Source organism: Lonchura striata, chromosome 3, assembly GCF_046129695.1.
Source record: "Lonchura striata isolate bLonStr1 chromosome 3, bLonStr1.mat, whole genome shotgun sequence".
NCBI lineage: Eukaryota > Metazoa > Chordata > Aves > Passeriformes > Estrildidae > Lonchura > Lonchura striata.
The window spans coordinates 50,937,446-50,960,057 of record NC_134605.1 but is presented as its reverse complement, the minus strand read 5'-3'; the positions used below and the strand labels follow the sequence as shown (position 1 = coordinate 50,960,057).

Sequence of the window (22,612 nt, the reverse complement as noted above, 5' to 3'; positions counted from 1 at the left end):
CACGGAGCGATGAGTGTGCGGTGTCAATCAGAAGGGTTTTGTGTCTCCTTGACTCCTGATGGTCCGTGGCTGAGGTGTCCCGGGTGGCACCACAATGAATATGAATAGGGGTCCTTGCTAAATGGGACAGTCAAAGCGCACCGCCCTGAATAATGGCACGTCATCCTAACTAGACCATTATACATAGGAGGGCTCCTTTTGTCTCTGCTCTCTGCTGCAGCTCTATAAAAGCCCCTCTTTTTCAAGCTGAGGTTAGTCCAAGCATACACTAAGTAGCCATCCTGTAAACAGGCTGAGTAACCGGGTGAGGAGGGAGAGAAGGAGACATTGGAGAGAGAGACGGCTGAGGGGGTTTTTTCTTCTTCCTCCAACATTTCCAGCCCTTCGCTGGCAGACCCTGCCGTCCGTTTATTTCCTTTTCGTTTTGTTTTTGTTGCTTTTTGAAGGAGAGTGGTCTTGTCACGTCCAGAGCAGGGAAGAGTTTCTTGCTCAGAAGCCTGAATACAATGAATTCTGACTCTAGCTCTGTCTCCAGCAGAGCTTCCTCGCCAGACATGGATGAGATGTACCTGAGAGACCATCACCACCACCACCACCATCACCACCACCAAGACAGCCGGCTCAACTCAGTCTCCTCCACTCAGAACGATCTGGTGCAGAAGATGTCTGGGGAAGGCCTCACCAGGAACGGTTCCAAGACTGGAGGGGAAGGCAGCAAGTACAAAATCAAGAAGCAGCTTTCGGAGCAGGACCTGCAGCAGCTGCGACTGAAGATCAACGGCCGGGAGCGTAAGAGGATGCACGACCTAAACCTCGCTATGGACGGACTGCGGGAGGTGATGCCCTACGCTCATGGACCTTCTGTGAGAAAACTCTCCAAAATCGCCACCCTCCTGCTAGCCAGAAACTATATCCTGATGCTCACCAGCTCCTTGGAGGAGATGAAGAGGCTAGTTGGGGAAATCTACGGGGGACACCACTCGGCCTTTCACTGCGGCACGGTGGGACACTCCGCCGGGCACCCGCCCCACGCCGCCGGCACTGTGCACCAGGTGCATCCCATTCTCGGCAGTGCCTTGTCCTCCGCCAACACCTCCTCCTCCCTCTCCGCCTCCCTGCCGGCCATCGGCACCATCCGGCCCCCACACTCCCTGCTCAAGACCCCCTCGACACCCCCTGCCCTGCAGCTCGGCAGCGGCTTCCAACACTGGGCTGGCTTGCCGTGCCCCTGCACCATCTGCCAGATGCCTCCCCCGCCCCACCTCTCGGCCCTCACCGCCTCCAACATGGCCAGGATCTCGGGGGAGACCAAGGACCTCCTGAAGTGACTCGGCGGGGCTCCCCCGGCCGCTGGGGCTGCGCCGGAGCCGGCACTCCCAGCGACGGACAGGGGGCTGCGGCCGGTCCCCCCCGGGCCGCCGACGGACCTGCCCCCGCTGCCCCCGCCCGCCAAGCCCCCTGTAACACGGGATTAGTGTAGTAAGGACCTTGCAAAGGTAATGTTCCACCCGGCTTCTCGGGCGATGTTTTCTTATTATACTAAACTGGAAAAAAAAGTCCCTGTTGTAAAAATAATGATGATGATAATAATAATAATGATGATAATAATGATAATAATAATAATAATGCCGCTGATGGTAATCAAATGTAAATGATTCCTTAAAATGTATGTAAAAGGAAAAAAAAAAAAAGACATGGTTGTCATTGTAGTGTTCGCAGCTACCAAGAGACGATGAAATCGGTTTGGGGCTTTTCCCCCTTCTTTTTTCCCCCGGGCTTTTCCTTTCTTTCCTTGTGCACGGCGACACCTCCGAAATTTCCCGCTCCAAACCTGGCTGTGGAAGCGCAGTGGCGGCCCAAGGTAGACCAGAGAGTGCGTGCATGCTTTCCGCCCCAGCTTGTCACCAGTGGGGACCGGCCACAGGCGGCTCCCCTGGCAACAGGGACTTCCGAGGGAATTCACTGAAGTTTTCGAGTGTGGTTTATGGTTTGGGGTTTTTGTGGTTTGGTGGTTTTTTGTTTTGATTTGTTTGTTTTGTTTTTGCAGATTTTGTTATTATGCGGGTTGGGTTTTTTTGGTTTTGTTTTTGGTTTTTTTGCGGTAGTTTTTTCTTCTTCCCTCTGTGAAGAAAAAAGAAAAAGAAATAAAACAAAAAAGAGTAAAATAGTACAAAACACAGCACAACCCTCCAGCAGATCTATTTTGCCAAATCTCCCATCTCCTCCTTTCGGTGAAGTGTGTTGATTTAGCTGTCTGGAGCACAAATTTCTGTTGCTGGCTCTGGGTTTATTAGCGTTTGCTGGTTTTGTTGTTGTTTTGTTTGTTTTTGTTTTCTTAAATTTTTTTTTTTTTTGTTATGGTTGGGTTTTGCATGCGGGTCAGTTCTTGCCAGGTCGGTGATTTGTATATCTAAATCAGAAGGTTTGTTGCTGTTTATTTCCTTTTCGATGTGTTTTCCTGGGACATTGTTTGAAATAATGTTATTCTTCATTTCGTTCGTTTGTTTTCGGTTGGGGCCTCAAAGACACCACCATGTCTTTATTTTTTATATATTCTTGATAATAACTATCGATATATTTATTATTGACCAGTGTTTCTGGATGAGATTTCCAAATAAAGTAAAAAATTAATTCCAAGCTGCCTCTTTCGCCTTTGTCCGGGTCTGGAAGCTGAGGAAAAGCGCCGTATTTGATGGCTTTGGGTCTCGCCAGGACTTCCCGCGCCCAGCTGGAGGAGGCTGGCACAGCTCCGTGTGCCCTGCCTCGGAAGCAGCCAGGAACCCGATGTCCTCAGGTGTGTGCGAGCTGCCGGGCAGCTTCCCAGCGGGCTGGGAGCCGTCAGGAATTGGGGTGGCCCATGGCCAGTCCCGCAGCCAGAGCCGGGCGCGGGAGGACGGGCCGCGGGCAGCGCTGGGGAGTTTATGGGCAATAACTTTTTTCCTTTTGACAACCAGTTTTCAGTCATTTTTTTCCGGGAGGGAACTGGTAGGATGGACACAGTTGGAAAGGCAGTTTTGCCCCGCCGGGAGGCGGTTCTCCGCGGAGATGAGCGCGGCTGGCGGCTCCCGGCGCCCCGCGGCTCGGCACGGCAGCGCGGTCCTGCCCCCCCGGGCAACCCCGGCCTGAAGAAACAGGAGAAAGCGACTCCCCCTGAGTCGTAAACTGAGCAGTGACAGAGGAAGGATGGATGGGGCATTTAAATCGAAATGCCAAACAACTTACAGAAAGGCATCTGTGGGCGATCCGTGCCGGTGAGCGGGCTGTGCAATACTGCAGCATCAAGTCAGCGTTAAGACATAAACACGCATACACAAACATTTGAAAGTGAAAATAACGTGTATTTACCTCGAATACACGAACTTAGTTTCCTTCCTTCCTTCCTTCCTTCCTTCCTTCCTTCCTTCCTTCCTTCCTTCCTTCCTTCCTTCCTTCCTTCCTTCCTTCCTTCCTTCCTTCCTTCCTTCCTTCCTTCCTTCCTTCCTTCCTTCCTTCCTTCCTTCCTTCCTTCCTCCCTCCCTCCCTCCCTCCCTCCCTCCCTCCCTTCCTTCCAGGTGACCATGGGGTGCACCAGTGAGGGCTGTCGTCGAGGAGGGGCCCGGTGGGTGACCCCCAGGTTCCATCGGAGCTGTGCTCGGGGTTCTGTGCAAGGTGCGGACCCGCCGCGCCGTCCCGGGGAGAGTCTGGGCTGGAGCCCCTGCTCGGCCCGACAGCCAAAGCACTCCCACACACACTCCTCGCTCTTCTCCGCGGCCCTGGCTGCGGAGGGAAAGCGAGCAGAACGGGGGGGAGCCGCGGGGACATGGACGCGGGGCTGCTGGCCCCTCCTCAGCCCACCCGACACACTTTCCATGCGGGGCTGACACGGCTGAAAGCCACGGCTCCATCCCGGCCCCCATCCTCCCCAACTCTGCATCTTTCCCGGCCCTGCATCCCTCCCCTCGGAGTGGGGCAAGCGGGGTAACCTTGGAAGGGGCTGGGCTGTAAATGGCAGCCGAAAGGAAAATGAAGTCGGGTCCTCAGACCCACTGCCATCCCAGCAGTGCTGCCTTGCCCTGAAGCATGCCCATCGCTCAGCCCCTTTGGTCCTGGGACGGAGGGCCCCTTGCCTCAGCAAAACTGGGGACATTTGATCTCCACTTAGCCACACACAGACATTCCGGGTTCTGGGCCACCTTCCCTTCCCCTTCCCTTCCCTTCCCTTCCCTTCCCTTCCCTTCCCTTCCCTTCCCTTCCCTTCCCTTCCCTTCCCTTCCCTTCCCTTCCCTTCCCTTCCCTTCCCTTCCCTTCCCTTCCCTTCCCTTCCCTTCCCTTCCCTTCCCTTCCCTTCCCTTCCCTTCCCTTCCCTTCCCTTCCCTTCCCTTCCCTTCCCTTCCCTTCCCTTCCCTTCCCTTCCCTTCCCTTCCCTTCCCTTCCCTTCCCTTCCCTTCCCCAACCAACAATTGAACAACTTCAGAGACCTGCCCATGGGGACAGAAGGGGGAATTGTGGGTTTTCTTTGGGAGGGTTACCCTTCAGAAGCACACATAAGAAATAAATAAAACAGAAATTTTTCAAAAAGGGAGAGGGGAAGGTGGCTGAGGGATAGAAATAGGAAAGGAGGAAAGATCTGATGGTGGCAGAACCTGGCAGCGTCCATCCTCTGGGCTTGTCCCTGCCTGCTGATAGAGCTGTGGGGATGGGGCACAGCATGGTTTCCTATCACACAGCACAGCTTGGCTTAGACAGCTTCTGGGATAGATGAGGGGAGCTTGGTGTTCTCAGGAAATTCCTTTGGTTTCCACCAAAAAAAGGAATAATATCTGTGTGCACATTTATAAAATTATTTTATGCATATACTATAAATATAAATATAAATATAAATATAAATATAAATATAAATATAAATATAAATAGAAATAGAAATAGAAATAGAAATAGAAATAGAAATAGAAATAGAAATAGAAATAGAAATAAGAGGTGGGTGCACACCTCAGGTTTTCACTTGTGCATCCCCTTGCTGATCACTGGGTCACAGCTGTGGTGTGGAGAAGGCAGGTGCTGTTCCATGTCTCACAGGAAAGCAACAACCCCTCCCTTCCCAGTGCTTTCCAGTTCCCATGGGAGAGGACCCTGCTGCCTCTGCCACAGATTTGAAGCCAAAACGCCAAGCACTGGTATTCAACTCTAAATTGTAGGGTTTCTTTTTTCCCCACTCTCCCATCCTACCAGATGCCCCACCTGACAAGTCCAACCCAGACAGTTCCCTCATGCCTCTTCTCCAGCTACATGGGGCCAGGGAAGAGGTGGGGGTGGGCTTGTGTTTTGATTAATATGGAAATAAAATGCAGAAATAGCAGCAGTACTTAGCTTCATTGCTTCAGTTTAGAGATTTATTAGTGAGGAGATAAACACTAGGCTGGGGGCCTTGCTCAGTAATTCACAGTTCCCATCAGTTATTACCAAATGAGCAAATAGTTCCTCTTTGAAGTCACAGATGGGGGAGGAGGGGGAAATGGGGGAAAAAAAAAAGAGTAATATTTTTTAATAGATTGCTTCTCCTTTCCTCTAGTCTGGACCTCATTTGCCTGCCCAGCTGCCCTGATTGGGCCCCTACTCTCCAAGCAAAACTTGGGAGTTTATTAAGGAGTTTATTAAGGATGTGTCTCTTAAAATGCTTGTGTCTTCCTCTGCCTCCCTCCTACTTTATTTTGTATTTTCCTACTTGCTCCTGTCTAACTTCCTTAATTTTGTATTTTCTGTTCTCTGAAGCCCCACTTTCCCTCCTGCAGAAGCAGGCAGGCATGGATTTGAGCTGGAAAGTGCTGTCACAAGATGACATCACGCTGCTGCCAGGGAAAACAAAAGAGCAATATTGAGAGGCAGAAATGGGTACTTCGGGGGCACAAAAACCCCTTCTCAGGTCTGAAACAGAAGCAGCTAACTAGTAGCTAAGTAGAAGATAAATACTAAAATGTAAGCAGATATTTTTCACCAAAGTTCTGTGAAATTTAAGGATTTGAGTTTGTTGCTTTGCTTTCAGTGTATTATAGATACCATGAGACAACCACACTAAAATTGACCCAGAACCTGCTGAACATTCATATTTTCCTGGACCAGTAGGACAAGTCAGGTGAGACATCCTAGGGCATCTCAGAGGCAGTAAATACCTATCTTTAAGTGGCTGATTGAACCTTACAATCATAGAATAGTTGGAAAAATAAGTTGTTACAGACCTTTAGCACCGAGTCCAATCATAATTCTAACAGTGCCAAGTTCACCACTAAACCATGTCCCTACATCCCACCTTAATGTATTATGAATAGGGAAACAGAGTAAGAGCAAAATGTCTCAAAAAAAGAAAAAAAAAAAAAAGCATATTGGAATCTTTGAGTAAAAAGCTACACTTTAACCAAAGAGAAAAAACAAAACAAAACCACCCGGAATTTTAGAGAAGGATCTTCCTCCAGTTGCTTAACCACTTTTTAAACAAAGAATCTTAATTTTTGTTTAATTGTTAATAATTTTGTGCTCTCTGTTTTTTTTCAAATAATCTGTTTGATTAACACTATAAAAAGTATTAGGGTCAAATGAATAAAACAAAAAGGAATTGCCAATCTTACTTCACATCAGGGAGATGATACAATTTTAGACAGAGCTATATCCGTATCTGTGCTCACATCCAACAACTGCTCAGCATCCAAAACCCGCCGAGTTGGAGACACTGAACTGAAGACACCAGAAGGGTGAATGGAAGTCCCTGTAACTTGCTTACCCAACAAAGCTTCTTCCTCATGCCTTTTATTTCTCTCTTCTGAAGTGGAAACAAACCCTATTACATTGAAGTAGGCACATAGATAAGCACAGTGCAACTGTAGAAGAGTAAATTTGGCTGATGGGCAAAACTTCTTAAAAATCAGTATCATTGTTGAGGCCATGTGACCAAAATCTATGCCTAGATCTGCCAAGTCTCTGAACTTGTGGTAGGTTCATGATAGGGTTCTATATAGCCTTGGTAAAAAAACCCTGTAGGTCTATATTTAGTTTATTTTTTTTTTATTTTAATATTTTTGTGTTTGTTTGCTTTTTCCCAAAGTGTTGTGGCTGTTGACATGTACATCTTGAAAGTTACCTGGCAGAGCAGCATCAGGGGCTGCCAGATGAGCAAGGGAAAAACTACAAATGATGCAGCAGTTTAGTATTTAGAGTGAAGATGATTCGTGGAGACCCACAACTCAAAAACTAATGGATCCCTTGAAAACCAAGAGTTTTTCACAAGACCTGGTCCTGATGCCTTGTAAGTTAACAAAAGCAGATAAGACTACATTTTTAAGATACAGATAACAAAGTCCCCACAAAATGGGAGATGAATGGAACTGTGGTCTCTGAATGCATTTATCGCCTCCAGAAAACCCTCTCCCATGTCAGGGATGCACACAAGGGTGCAACATTGCCTTAGTCACACACCAGAGTAAATATTTAGAAATTATTCATGAAAGGAAGTTGATGTGCGTGTTATAAAAAATAGATGATTTTTTTGAAATGCTAAATTAATTTTATGAATAGTTACTCTTTGTGGGCTTTTTTCTTGTGTGTGGGTGTACTTTTTTTTAAAATTTATTTTACTTTTCTTCTGATTGCTTTCTACCCAGTGTCTCTGACTATCACACACCAGGTGCTATTTTGCTATGTTTCAGCTGTAAATTGTTAGGTATCTCTCTGAAAAACCATGAGATTTAATTTGTATTATTTTTAAAAGCAGAGAAATGTTTCATAACTAATAAAAAATTATTTTACAAAATTTGACCTTCAACCTGAAGGAGTTGCAAGCCCTCATCCATGGTGTCAGAGGAAGAACAATAATATGACCATATGAAACATCCTCTTTCCTGACTTTTTAATTTTTGTTGATAAACAAAGACCTGTCAAGTGCCATACAGGAAGTAGATAAGTAAACACACAGTTTGTCCCTTGTGCTGCCCTACATCATGCTTTGCAGGTGAACTGGCCATGGTGGATTATACGGCCTTTGCTGTCAGATCTTCACACAGCAAAAGAATTTTCACTAGGAGAAAGGCAGCTTGAAACATTTACTGGGAGAGCTTCTATCCCCAGTTTCAGCACTTGGCTTGCCTCTTAAAACTGCAAGTGACAGTGACAGAAATCTGTCACAACAGTGATGACCATGGGTGCCATGATGGCTTGCTTGAGCACAATGAGAATTAAGTGTGGACACCAATCCTTGTAGGTGCTGATACTTACATTTGTGGTGGGCTACAAATATCTCACACACAGACCTGCCAGGACTAGAAACCGTGGAAATCTTGCATGTACTTCCAAAGGCCCAGCTTGTCACCAGTGTCTGAACATCTCTGAGTCTCATAAACTGGCAAAGGACCTAAACTAGGAGGGTCTGAAGGCTTCATTTCCATGGGAGGTGGACGCAGCAGTTTCCAGACCTTTGTTACTGAAGTCCCGACACATCCATGCTGGCTTTGCAGGGAATTAGGAGAGCAGTTACTGTGGGGCAGCTGTCCTGTGCCTATGGGTGGGTCTAGCTGAGTCCCTGCTGCCCTGCAGGAGCAGTCTGCAGACTCCCTGTGAGCCTGCTGTGTACTGCCTCCCCTTCTCTCAGTGTGTTTCTCTAAATGACTGCTCGACCTTGGTCTCCTGAGGTGCCCATAGCCCAGCCAACCTTCAGGCATGCTCAGGTCCAGCAGGCTCCATGTGTTTTGGAGGGTGCTTCCTGAGCAGGCTCCAGCCCATACTAGCCCTCTGGGCCACCTGCTCCTTGTGGCCTTCAGACCACATCTGTTAGCAGTGCATGTGCCTCTTTTTCTTTCTCACTGAGTGTCTTTGGGAGGTTTGATTGTGTTCAATTTTGAAGCAGGATGAGGTATGCTCTGCAAAAGTGCTTGAGCACAGTGTTTTCAAACCTTCAGGATCTTCCTAGTTTGCTTTTCCCTAGTTGCTCCAGCATGGTCCATTTGCCCTTTCCAGAGGTGTAGATGTTCATCCCACTACTTCATACTTCCCTTACCTGTGTCAGGATGTGAGCTTTTTCGTATTTGACTTAAGTGCAGGCTGTGGATGCCTGCCTCCCTCACATCAGCACTCTCTTGTGTCTGATGGGTGCTCTAGGGTTTTCCATTCTCAGGGTTCTATAAGATGTCCAAGATTTCCATTCCAAGCTAGAATCATGTACTTCATCTCTCCTAGTAAATTAACCGGTGCTACATAATGTTTTCAGGCACTGTAGCTCAATTATTTATAGAGTCAAATTGTTACAACAGTTCCTGGCACGTTTTGGTTCCAGGCAGCTAGCACTCTCCTGAACATTTCCCAGGCATGGTTTGGGGATAGCACAGGCCAAAGGCCAATCCCAGCAGGAAATTTGTGTTCAGCCACACTGCCTGGAAAGCAAGAATTTAATAATGTGGACACAGGCCAGTCTGTGCCAGTTGGCTTCAGAGCTAGGTAATGGTCACAGGCTTTTTTTGTATAGATGTAGTCTCAGTCTTTTTTCCTTGCAGAAAGCTTTTGCCCTTGTAATCTCTTTCTCTCCATATAACCAGGAGAATACATTTTCTTTGTGAAGCGAGATATTTATCAGAATTATTAGCTGATCAAGGTTCCCAGTATTTGATTTGTTTCCATTACTTTTTTGGCTTTCTCTGTTTAGCTTTTCCCAGTTGTACATGATTGGTTTATTGAACTATGAAACTGTAAAGAATGTCTATTTCTACTTTTGTGCCATGTGCAAGAAATCCTTCCCCTCTTCTGGGTTTCACATCAACACAGGGCAAAAGATGCCCATAACAGCCACTTTTTCAGTTTGTAAGTATGACACATAGACATAAAATAGCCCTCAGTATCAGAATTCTTCATATGTTCAGAGACAGTCCATCCTTGTCTATCATCAAATTTCCACCAAGAAAAATGAATCCTCTCCCAGATTTGTAAGCAGCTGGGGAAAGCAGAGCGCTTTGGCTTTTTGCTATGTAGTAATCACATACCTTGTGGGAGAAATGTGTGTGTGTCCATGAGGCACAGGTGGAATGAGAGGCTTAGGGCTTTCCCCTGGGACTCGTCTCCTCTTCTTTCCACCTGCTTAGACCAGGCAATCTGCATTTAGTGCACCACCCTTCACTTGTTTCATCATATTTCCACTTATCAATACAAAGCTATAATCCAAAGAGGAAACTTTACTTTTCTCTTTTTTATTGTTTCCTAAAATGTTGCACTGGGTTTTTTTTACTACTGATGTATTTCATCAGTTTGGCAGCATTCCATCCATGCTTTTGAGTCACAGCACTTTTTGATAGTGTCTTTGTGTCCAAGGTTTCTGCCCCAAATCCTGACTACTGACAAAGCCAGCACTAACTAGATACCCTGAACCACATCAGCACTGATTCCTTCTTCACTTCTGCCCCTGTGGATTTTACCCTACATCTCTGGGGTTAACCCTGTTTCCAGCAATACAGCAGAAGTACAGCTCTCCTATAAATGCAGTATCAGCATTTCTGTTCCTTCTCTCTTGGTCGTATTGGGTCAGGCTCCTTTACCTGGCCTGCCCCCATGAAGACCCCAGCATGTCCCACACCTTGCAGGGCCCCACAGTCAGCAGGTGACCCTTTCTTTGACACTGTCAGGTTCAGTTGCTTGAACATCTCCTGTTCATCCCCTCACCCGACCACCAGGTCCATCCATCTCTCTCCATGGGCAGCCCTCTTCCTCCAGCTGCAGCATCTTCTATTCCAGCCTTCACTGCTGTGGTTGTCTCACCTTGCCATTGCATCTGCCTGGCCATCTGTTGAATCATGTGCAATATAAATAACAGCTAGTGACAAATAATAGCTACAGATAGCCTCCTGGAATAGTCTGGTGGTCTCACTGGACACTCGCCACTTTACACCATCTTCTTATTTTACTTTGCAAGTCACAATTATATGGTAATATTGAAGAGGGCTGTAATGCTAAATTAGTTTGGAGTCCTTGGACTACCTTATATAATTTTCACATTTTCCCCATAAGTGTTTGCTATTATTCAATTTCCCTTGTTCACAACTGTGATACTCTTCCTGCTGGAGATCACAACAGGGCCTTATTCTATGCTTCAACACAGCATTGAAGATACCCCTCTGATTGTAACAAATAAAAGAAATTCAGCTTTTCAAACCAATCATGTTTAATAATTTACCTCAGAAAAAATGTAGAGAAGAAGTGAGACTAGTAGATTTCTCTACATCCTTCTTCATAGAGAAGAAAATGTTTTAATCTAGATTATGGAGAAAGTGAAAACTTGCCTTATTGTGTTTGGTCAATAACAAATCTTTCCCTCACTGAGGCCTTTAATCTGCCCACAGACACCAACTTGGTCACTAGACTGCTGAAAACATTTTGTAGCTGATGTAGCAGCTGATGTAGCTGATGCTTCACTCAGTAAATTGTGGGCAGCTTTGCTTAGAAGCAGCCTCGCAACAGGAATTTGTCCTCCATCTCACATCTTTCTGGCCACATTTGAATGCTGAGAATGAATTGCTCTAAACATATCTCTGAAGCCAGGTGATGGCACAGACATGAGCCAAAGTAATCTTTGAACAGTTGTGATGATCCTAATGGTGAGCATAGCTGAGTGCTATTTGAAAAGCTTTGCCTTTTCACTCTCATTCTTGATTCACAAAATCACTGCATTTGACAAAGTGCTTGTTTTCTTCACCAGCTTCCTTGAACTAGCAAGCTGACAACAGATTTTTGGTATAGATGGGATGTGCCTAGGAAGCAAGCTCACTTTTTCAACAAAGTTATTTCACTTTGTTGTGAAGGAGGAGAATAAGTCTCAGATCTTTACTGCTGTATAAGGGGAGCTTTCAGCTCTTTTTTCCCTGTTGAAGATGACCTTGAACTCACTTGCTGAAGGTTCTTATTTCCTGCAAGTCAAAGATGGGCAGGTGTTTCCTAAACACCTCATTTTATTCATGATCTACTCCTGGCTATGGAACTGCCTGGGAGGATGCTGTCTGTCCCTGCTCTTCTCATGTCTCTTCTGTGGAGACACTGCAGCCCACCAGCATTGGGGACTGCAGGGACTGCCTGTAAAGAGATGCTCTATCTGCTGTACAGCCAGAGCTGTCTGACCAGAGCTGCAAGTGAGCCTCCCAGGGCTCTGCACCCTCTGTACATCTGTGAGAAGCTGGGGTAGCTGTGTGGCAGCCAGCAGTCAGCAGGCTGGGGGTGTACGGGACACCTCGAATGGCAGGGCTGACCTCAGTTCACTCCTTGGCCTCTGGCAGGGTTTTGCAGATACACACAGGTTTGGAAGTTATGGCTGATTGGGTCCTCAGGTGATGTGTTGAACTGGAACTTGGAAAGGCACAGAAATACTTGGTCTGGACCAAAATCCCTGTAGCAGCAGCTCCAGAATTATGTGATATTGATCCAAAGATGGGGGAAATGACCCCTGAAGATGCTCATTCTCCCTTCCTTTCACAACCTCCCTAACACACACAGTGCACATAGAGTGAATTTCCCTTCCCCCTTCTCCCTAAACTTTTAGGCCAGCTCTGTGCATTTCAGAATTACTGTGGACATGTTTTTTGATATTTTTTCTTTTTTTTCACAAAAACCAAAACTAACTAGTTTGGGTTAAAACTGGTTAAATCCCTCATGACCTCAGTAGTATTTTAAAACATATGTGAAGGGGAGGAACAATTTTTCGCACATCCTGAAGAATATAGCTGACATATGGACCATTCAAAGGAAATTTTTTTCAGGCCATTGGCCATGCATGAATGGCTGGGTTTATACAGTGGGGACCCAAGATACGATTGGGATGTTGTCCCAGAAATTGGGCTTTCTATCTAGCAAGAGCAGATCCTGTAGGTGCTAACCATGCTGCAGGCTCTCAGAGTTGGTAGCCAGTGCAGCTGAGGGGCAGGGCTGGGCTGGAGCAGCACAGTTAGCACAGTTACACTGCAGCAGGCTTGGGCTTGCAGGGGAAGTGTGTCTCGCCTGTGAGCTACCCCAGCAAAGCCTGCCCCAAGTGACCCCACTTTTGCCCCTCTCCATCACACGCTTTCTCCTAGCTGTGTTCACTGCTGCTTGCTGCTTCAAACATGACTTTACTGTGACTGGGTGCCATTGTAAGTGCCACAGGTAGATTTAGCACCTCAATAATTTTTCCGCTAAATACTTCCAAGGCCACAGAGAAACACCTTGTTAATCTTTTACTTCCTCAGAAAAAATCCCCAAAACCCTAAACCACAAAACAAAGCAGAACAAAACCAACAACAAACCACAAGGAAGTTCGGGGAAATAAACCCCTAAATCGAATTTCTTGCTTTAAAAGTGCTTTACATATATCACCACCAACCAGCATGTAAATTTTAGTCAGCTACTGGACTAGTCTTTTAAAGAAGTTGAAAAATGGCCCTGCATCCTCAAAGGACACACCTGTTATCTGAAACAGTTTTTAACCAGCTTGTTAAGCAGCTTTGACAGATCAAAGACCCCGGACAATGGGCACAAACTTTAACAATAGTTTAGCCTTGAGCAAAAGCTTCTGTCAAAGCAAGGCTTGTGCCAGTAGTATTATGGCCTGCAATTGAAAATAAATTTTACTTGAATAAGTACCTCAGCCCGATCAGAGGCACTGCCGCCAGGGAGACAAAAGCAGTTGGGGATAAGTTATTGACTCCACTGACAGCATGAATGAAGTTCATTATGCCAGCCCACTCTTGGTAAATGTGTCAGGTTTTAAACTGAATTAGGTGGCAGGTGCATGGACCATTTTCCTGTCCCCCTTGAGACAGTAGAGGGCCAGTCATCACCTGATTCTACAGACAAATGTTTAGATTTGGTTTTCATATCGCACGGGCACAAGTGACAGCATATTTAAATCATAAATAAGGTTTCCTGAAAGCCCTCGTCTACCCCACTTTCCTCTCCGTCCCCTGTAACTGGCTGGCACTGCTCCCTTCTCCTTGCCTGCTGGACCCTGGAAGTGGGTTTGCCTCCCCTCCACTGCCCCTGCTAAGTCCCCCTTGTTCTCCCTGTTATGATCTTCCTTGGGGATGTGCAGGTTTTGGGTATCCACAGTCCACCTCTGGGTCCAGTCCAAGCCAGAGGGAAATCCAGGCCCTTCTGCTCCAGTCTGGGTGACGCTGCACACAGTGCGTTTCCAGCTTCAACAAGGTCTGGATCAAGCCATTCCATAGCTGATTTAATGTGCCATATATATGGATATATACTTATATGGGCTTAAAGAGATTGAATACAGGCATCCTATGTTAACCTTCAGAAAGGATTTCTACAGTAAAACAGTATTTAATCCTTGCAAGCCTCTGATGACAAACAGCACTATCATTGCAATTTCACAGACGTAGGCCAGATCAAAAAGAAGTGGTATGAGAAACATGCATGTATATATGTGTGTGTGTATACGAACAAAAGCACATATAAAAACACAAAGTAATCTATATAAGTATCAGTTTATAAGAATTTTGCTATAATTCAAAGAAAATGGAAAGAAATAAGGTGATAATCTGCCATAATAATTTGATATTTCTCTGCTTTAAGAACAATCAGCTGTTTTAAGATGTATCTTTTATTTATTTTTACCTCTGCATATTTTACTTGAAAATATTTTGGTTTATAGTCTGCTAGGGCCTCGAAGGATAATGCAAGATCAGCTGAACTTCAGATACTTTGGATGCCAGTTCTCATTACTTAATCATGAGACATAGGACTATTAAGACTCTTAAAAATGAAAGCCTTGTTTTCTGACCATAGAGGCAAGAGTTGGCATATGCCTTTGGCTGCATGCCTTATTTGCGTTAATGAGTGAGTAAAATTCCTTCCCCTTGTGAAGGAGCAGACCATCCCTTCTCCTGACACTTTTGGGATCTGTTGCCTGAGTTAGTCACTAAGGGAAATATTTTGCTTTTTGACAGCAATTTGGACATGTGGATATTTTTGTGCACTTGAGCCACTTAAACTTTCAAGAATGTCTTTACAAGTCTCTAAATGTCTTGTTTTGTTGTGTATTTTTGCCCCCTCCACATCCTGAAGGTAAAGCCTTTGTGTTTGCCTGCCTAACAGCCTCTGAACCAGGCAACAGTCTCTGAATTTCAATAAAATTTACTTATCTACTTTCTCCAGGGATTTCAAAGGGCTGAACAAACACTACCTTGCCCTCCAACACTCACTTGAAGAAAAGTGTTATTGCTGCTCCTCAAAACTGAGAGCCAATTCCTAAAAGAAGGAATGAGGCTTGCCCAATGTCACAAGCAAGTCCGTGGCAGATTCACACTCCAGAGGGTGTTTTAGCTCTCAGATAGTGCCTTACCCCCCAACACGACATTGCTAAAGATGCATTTGGCTCAGTTCACACTTGTATTTAGTACACCTGTTAATACAGACATATCAAACCCTTTCATTTTCTGTCTCCAATGCAAATAGATCCAAGAAATCTCACCCATGGACCCCCAAAAGAGAAAATGTTTCTTCCCCCATCCACAAATCTGGAAAAACAAAGTAGGCTTATTCTTTGGGGCTATCTAAAGACTGCTGTGTGTCAACACACAAAATCATTTCTCACAGTGGTATCACTTGCTGGATATGTTCCTTCCCTCCAACTACAGCAGATGGTGTTTCATAGTTGGTCACAAATGGCTGTCAGCGAGCGTTTGTCCGCCTGCCAGTAACCTGTAGTTTGGGGACTCCCTCGGAGAGTGTACCAGCACTGACTCTGCTGATAGCAGCATCTGAGAAAATGATCCGTCCTTTCTTGTCAGGCACAAAATTAGCTATCTCATTTTCAAACTGTTGACAAGGGGGATATGAAAGAAATAAGGGCCATGCTGGCTCAGATGATGTTTTTTCAGCTCTGGTTTGAGGCAGCAAGTGCTGGTTACAGAGCAGAAGCTGCCTTTACCACAGCAAATATTGACCTCTGCTGAAAGGTGGGGATACAAGCACAGCCCTCTCCCAGTGTCAGGATTTTGCATGGCATTTCCAGCTTTCCTAAGCTCAATTTAGATTTTTTTTGACCAGTGTTAGAAATGAGAAAAATATGACCTTTGGTGAAGCTGCCCTGTAGCAGGAACAAAGCTTTTGACAGGTTAAAGTTCCCAGTGCACCAGCCAGGTTTGCTGTTGTCTACACGTGCATGAGGAGAAGGCAGCCCAGCATCTGCTGTGACTGCTGCCTTGTCCCAGCAGCCAGAAATGGGAGGCATGGGAGAAAGGGAGACAACAGTGATGAAGACCAAATACATCTGTATTTGGAAAACAGTCTTGGAAATACTGCAGCGACTTGTAGTGACAATTGTTACCTTATTGGTGCACATCCACATTTTAAACACTTGCAGCTACAACTCCAAGTATTTTATTTCAACAGAAGTCTTAAAGATGAGCCCATGGAGCAAAGCTGAAGGCTCTCCATTACAGCAGTCTCAGGGTCCTCCTGCATGTAGAGCAATTTCTGTTTAAAATTCCAGGTGGTATCTGGGCTGGTAATGTTGACTGGCCTCACCTGCCTTAGCCAGGGCAGGGGTCTCTCCAGGTGCATCTGGAAGAGGGGGTGTGTGTTACTCCTGCATGGCACTGCTGTCAAAAAGATCTGGTGATAGGCTATATCCCAGTGCTCCAGTTTTCACATATGTCTAGAATTCCATGTATCAATCCTGTGTAGGAAAAATTCTTGCACTGGTCAGTAGAAAGGCAGGTTGTATTGGTGCCAATTACTATAGACAATAATTTTCCTGCTCTAGTTCTGACCTGTTAGAAGATCTTGAAATAAAGCCCATTTTCAGAATTTCCCTTTCACAAAGTATAGCTTGTAAAATAAGTATAATATTGTAAATATTGTAGAATTCCTTTTCATCCTAAATGTATCTATCCTCTGTGAGAAAAAGATTTTAAGTCCTGCAAAAGAATTTAAAAATTCTTTAAAATAATTTAAGTCCTCCAAAAGTGAAATTATGACTACTTTGTAAAACATCTGAATGATCCATCTGAAGTGAAATTTCCTAAAAATTCAGGATTTTTTTGCTTCATGTTCCATATTTTTCTCACTAAACTAATGTTAAAAATAAAAAGTACTAAATTAATCAATAGTTGCAAGTGCAAATATTTATTTCCAATGAACATTTTGATCCACAAAAATTTTGCTTAATTGAAATCACATTTGAAATGAAATTTCAACTATTTCAACAAAACAGATGTTTTTAAAGACTATTGAAGGTGGAATCTACAAGGAAAGCTGAAAATGATGTCTCCAATCATGGTCCTGTTGCTTAAAATCTATAAGGATATATCAGTATTTTATTTTCCCAGAGTTTCAACACTAATTTTTTATTTTGCATTTTCTTATATGAATAAGTCTATTTCTGTTCTCCTTTGGCTACAAAGATTTTTCTGGGAAAAAATGAAGAGGGAACATAGACAAGGCAAGGTTACCTGCAGAATGTGGTGTGATTTTAACTCAGGTGCCCTGTGAGGATTGTGAAGTATCTGTTCCATGACAGATCAGAATGAGTGCAAAAGGAGAGTGATGACTAGACCAAGCTTGATCCTCAGTATGGGCCTTGTGCCCTCACTTTCATCCAGCAATGTGTTCAAGAACATAGTCTGAGTAAGACAACACAAATATCTAAGGTTAAGCACATGTTTGAATATTCCTGTGACATTTCAGATGGGACAATTTATAGAATCTGGCTAAGAGTTGTTGTATGGTTCCTTACGAGGGTACATTTAAACCCCGGTCAGCTTACACTACTACCTGCTAGGTCTTTTAGTCCTGACTTTGGTTTTCTCGGGTATGTTACTGTGTTTGTGCATGTACTGGGCATATGAGTGTGAAGGTCATGTCCTTGACCACTTACAGACAGACTATGTGTAACTTAATGAACAAACATGCCCAATATCCCAATATCTTGAGTTTCTTTTTTTTAGGGCCATAGTGAAGGGCCTTATACAACAAACTGAGTAAACATTTATCAGGCAGCTCTGCTTCAGGCAAAGATCCCAAAAGAAAAGGCTGCTGAAAATCCCAGAGATTCCAGCATCTTCCAAAGAGAGGGCATTCCCTTTTGGGAAAGTCCACGGGGGCAGAATTTGCTTTGTAGAAGCTTTCAGAACATACCACTAATGTTTTCTACTTTCCCTTTGGAAAGCACAACAACTGTCTGAAAGGCTAGAGAATTCATATGGCCATGTGACTTTATATCTTTTAAAACCACCACTTTCTGCTTCAGTGTGAAAGGCATTCATGCTTAAGGAAAACTGCTCCCCTGAATCGGTATCTTCACTCTTAAGCTACATTGCTGACTTTGGCTAAGACCTCTGATGCCCAGAGATAACACAGTGGCCACTTCAGTGGTCAGCCTGTGATTGATCAAACACTTCCAACCCAGAGGTCCAATTTAGTGCAAGAAAAGCAGAAGCCACTTCAGAGCAGTGTGGTCCGTTGTGTGGCCCGTGACTGAGGCCATCTTCAACAGCCAGCTGCCATGGTCAACAAAGTTGGTTCCTCTAGCTGAATGCGAGGCATGCACAGAGTTTGGGAAGTCACCAGTTTGATGAAGAGAGATGGCCTGCACCAGGAAGATGACACGACTGTTGAGGCAGTCTGCAATGCTCTCATGCACTATGGGGAGCTCTGCTGCCACACACAGCGAATCGTGCGCTAGTCCAGGACTCTGAAGGCAGCGATGGATTTGTGGGCTTACACGCATCAGGAAGTCCAGTAGTACAGCATCTGAGCATCTGGCTCATTTTGGGCACCTGAGCATTTGAGCATCTGCCTCAAGTTGGCAGTGGTGGATGTACAGGATGAACAAGCATAAGGCCATTCCATGGATTTGGTTGGGACAAGAAGATGAAGAAACAAGTTAATTGGGGAACATTGTAGAGCATTTCTGAGTTTTCCTACTGCTTCATTAGAAAATATTTAAAACAGTTTCTCAGCTTGCTAATATCTACCTTGCTAACATCACTTTTTCCTATGCATTTCTCTCAGTATTTTTACTGTGTTTGTTGTCTTTAGTCAAGCTGGAAAAAAGTTTTCTTTTGCATGCAAATTCCATTAGCTTTTTGATAAAGTTGTCAAGGAAAAATGCTGGTAGTGTGCCATATGGAAGCATTTATTCACTACCAAGTATGTAAATTAGATTACATCCTTGATGGCAGCTGTGTTAATTAGCATATCTTGGGCTCTTGTTTGCTACAACTGGACCCAAAGTTTGTATTTTTCCTTTTTTATTTTTTTTTCTTTTTCCCAAGGTACTCACAGGGCCTTCACAAACCTTGTTAACTTGACCAGATCTGTCTCAGATCCCTGTAAGAGTCCCTCTGAGGATTAAAAATTCCTTGCAGCATTTGCTTTCTGCCAGAGTTTCTCCAGTGGAAGATCTCGGTGGGGCTGAGGAGATTAAGGGGAACCCCATTGGGGATTGAGGAGATCTGCTTCACAACATGGCTTTAAATGTTGACTAGACTTATTATGAGGCACAGAAGCTCTGCAAGGGCTCTCAAGTTAATTAGGGGAACTTGCCAAGGCCTGTCAGACACTTGGTGGTCATCACTGGATCCTTCAGACTTTTGGCAAAGCTTCGGAGACAGCGACATGCCAGTGGAAGGCTCTGGCTGTGCTAAGTAACCACGACTGCGTTCCCCCAGAGTTACCACTGTTTCTTGGAAATAGCAAAAGCAACTTAGCAACTCATGAATTTCCCAGCAAACCACATCTGCTACTTCTTACCCTCCCTAAAATTTGGCCTCAAACTCCTCAAAAGCCATCAATTGGTCAAAATACTCCATTTTCCTCTTTTGCCTCAGACCTGCTGGAATAATTTGTATTGAAGCTTGCACCTTGAACTTGACACGTTCGAGGAGCTTTGTGAAGCAATAATGATATTTGAATTTTCAATGTATTGAAAAACACTGGAGTGAAAATTTGTGCTCTAGAACATAGAATAGTGATAGTTTACCTCTTCCAAATCCATTAGTCTCAGTATAATGTATTTGCCAGCCAGAGCCTATAGATATTTCTAGGATAGCAGATGAGTCTCATGTTTCCATCAAAAAATGTAAGATTTTTTTCTCAAAAAGACAAAATAAACTTAGAAGAGCCTAAAGGATATGGTTGACAGCAGCACCGGACCCTTAAAGATTGGCACTTTGCAGAGGAGATGTGAATCAGAAATGCCAACTGCTTGTCATTTTTAGTCGTGACACCAGTTACAGAAACGAGGATGCTGATGTTACTGGTGCAGTTATCTTCTAACCAGCTCACACATGTTCAGCCAAGTTTTGCATTGTATACAGCAAACAAAAGCTGATATTTTTAAACCTAAGGAATATGTCCTTATGTGCAGATGTGTTACCCTCTGTTTTCATCAGTTCAGTTACAGGATGTGCAGATGTGTTACCCTCTGTTTTCATCAGTTCAGTTACAGGATGGTGGCTAATGAAGCTCAGATTTAAATTTTACATCTCTTCCACTGAATCCTGATGTGCTTTATCTGATTATCCAGACTCATAATGTCATTGAACAGATAACTTCCTGTCCACAGATTTATTGCACCCTGCCTTACTTTCATCTGTACAACTGAGAGTATCAGTGGAATAGGAAGTTTAGAAACTTATCAGTCTCATTCTGCAAGTATTTTTATGGGAAAAACTCCTGCGAGCAAATCATCCTCAGCAAACACAGAGCTCAATAACAGAGCTTAAGAGAACTGAGAAAGAAAAGTAGCACTCTCCTTTGCAGTGCCCATCCAGACAGTACAACTTGGATTAGAATGTAAGTGATATAAGTGCTTTTCAGAACTTCTGTTTCATAGTAATTTTCCAAATATAGACATTATTATTATTGAAGTATTTGACTGGCATAAACCGAGGTCTTATGATTTTAAAGCAAACATATGTTTCAGTGAGTTGCTAAAACACAGAACTCAAAATAACCCCAAATACAGCCCAGTATTGACACTCATCTTCATGAGGCCATTGTCACTTGATGTGACAATGAGTTAGGAGAATCTAAGCAGGAGATATACTCTCCTTGATGCACTGATTCTCCTGCAGCCCTGCATTTCTAAGCTGTTGACACCAAAGATCTGTGGACCGTGATTTAGGCTCCTCAGTACTACTCTATTGAATAACAATGTTGAAAATTATTCTTATGCTATTGTTAATTCTTCAGGAATCTGAAGGTCTTGCATCAGATGTATGCAAAGATGTATGCACAGGGCAGGCCATAGTTAAGGGAATGAAACATCAGTTTTCTGCATTTCCATTCATCCATTTTCATAGACATAAAACTTTTTACTTTTCAAACTCAATTTTCCACCACTCTAAGAATATGCATCTTATTTCCTTTTGTGAAAATATTTTTGGTGCTTCCTCCTTTGTGCTCACATTCCTTGAACACTCCAGCCCAGTCACTCTTTCCTAACTGGTTGTAATTCTTGAGCTGACTGGCACAACTGGGAGTGAAACTATACTCTCTCATACTCAATGCCACATTTAATTAAAGCTCTCTCTATATGCAGAGTGACTCATTAGATTGGTAGAAAAATTATGGCAATGCCAATGAGCATAAGCATTAATAATGACATCACAGAACAGAGTATGGGGAAATGCTAACAGAATCCTCGCAGAAATTGTTACTTCCTCAATTTATTGTTGTAGATGCTGGGGACTAATTGATTTAAATATTAATTAAAATATTAACTATTACTCCTTCACCATGTAATTTCTTCAGCTTCCTGCCTTTGGGCCTGTTTATGCACTCAGCTAAATACTTGCTCATTATAATTGTAGTTCAGGACAGTATTTTTGCCTAAATTTAAATCCAAATAGTCTTCCAAATATAGATGTTTTATCAATTTGGTATTTAATTGACATTTCATGCCATTTTTTCTCTACAGTTATTGTTCAAAACTTGTTTTGTTTCTTTTAAGATCTGTAGAACTAGGAATAACAAAGCCAAAGTATTTTACGAGCCTTTTTTCTTTCCAAATTTTAAAAGAAAAAAAGTTAAGTCTCATTTTATTAGCACCAAAAGCCAGATGTTTGCTGGTTTTGAGTCCCTTGGGCTGTATCTGTTCACTGAAGTTGAATGCACAGAAGAGCAGTCAAGTAATTCACAAGGCTGAATCTTGGTGTTAAATTTTTGCATTAACCATAAAACAGTTTGTTCACTTGAAAATAAAAATTTGAACAATGAAGGGAAAGATTATTTGCAAAGCATTTTGAGGAGTTTTTCAGTTGTAAACAACTCTCCCAGGTTCAGCAGGGGATTTGTAAAATAAACTTCTTTGACTTATAATAACAAATCTCAGTGAAATATAGCAGCACATGGCTTTTCCAATACACACTATTCTATGGATTTTTCATATTGCAATCTAGCATTTAAAATTATTTTCTAATGCCAATGTCAGTACATGGAGCCTTGGGTGCTCTGGGCAGCATAACAGCAACAGCAATGTTTGCCTACCTGTAAGCAGAAGGCAGATCAGAGTTTGGAAAGGTCTTTTCCATATACTGCCATGAAGAAACCTGACCCAAAGAAGGGTGGCACTGATTGTTGTGTACATCACCTCGCTCCTTCTGCTCTTGTCAGGCATGCAATA

The 22,612-nt window shown here is 43.9% G+C and overlaps 1 protein-coding gene across 1 annotated transcript; it reads left to right on the top strand.

Annotated features, from left to right (window-relative positions):
* The first annotated feature begins 486 nt into the window (after window positions 1–486).
* OLIG3 (oligodendrocyte transcription factor 3) lies at window positions 487–1,328 on the top strand. Its single transcript, XM_021553078.2, has one exon. It carries the CDS (start codon window positions 507–509, stop codon window positions 1,326–1,328), a length of 822 nt encoding a protein of 273 aa, XP_021408753.1. The 5' UTR covers window positions 487–506.
* The last annotated feature ends 21,284 nt before the right edge of the window (window positions 1,329–22,612 follow it).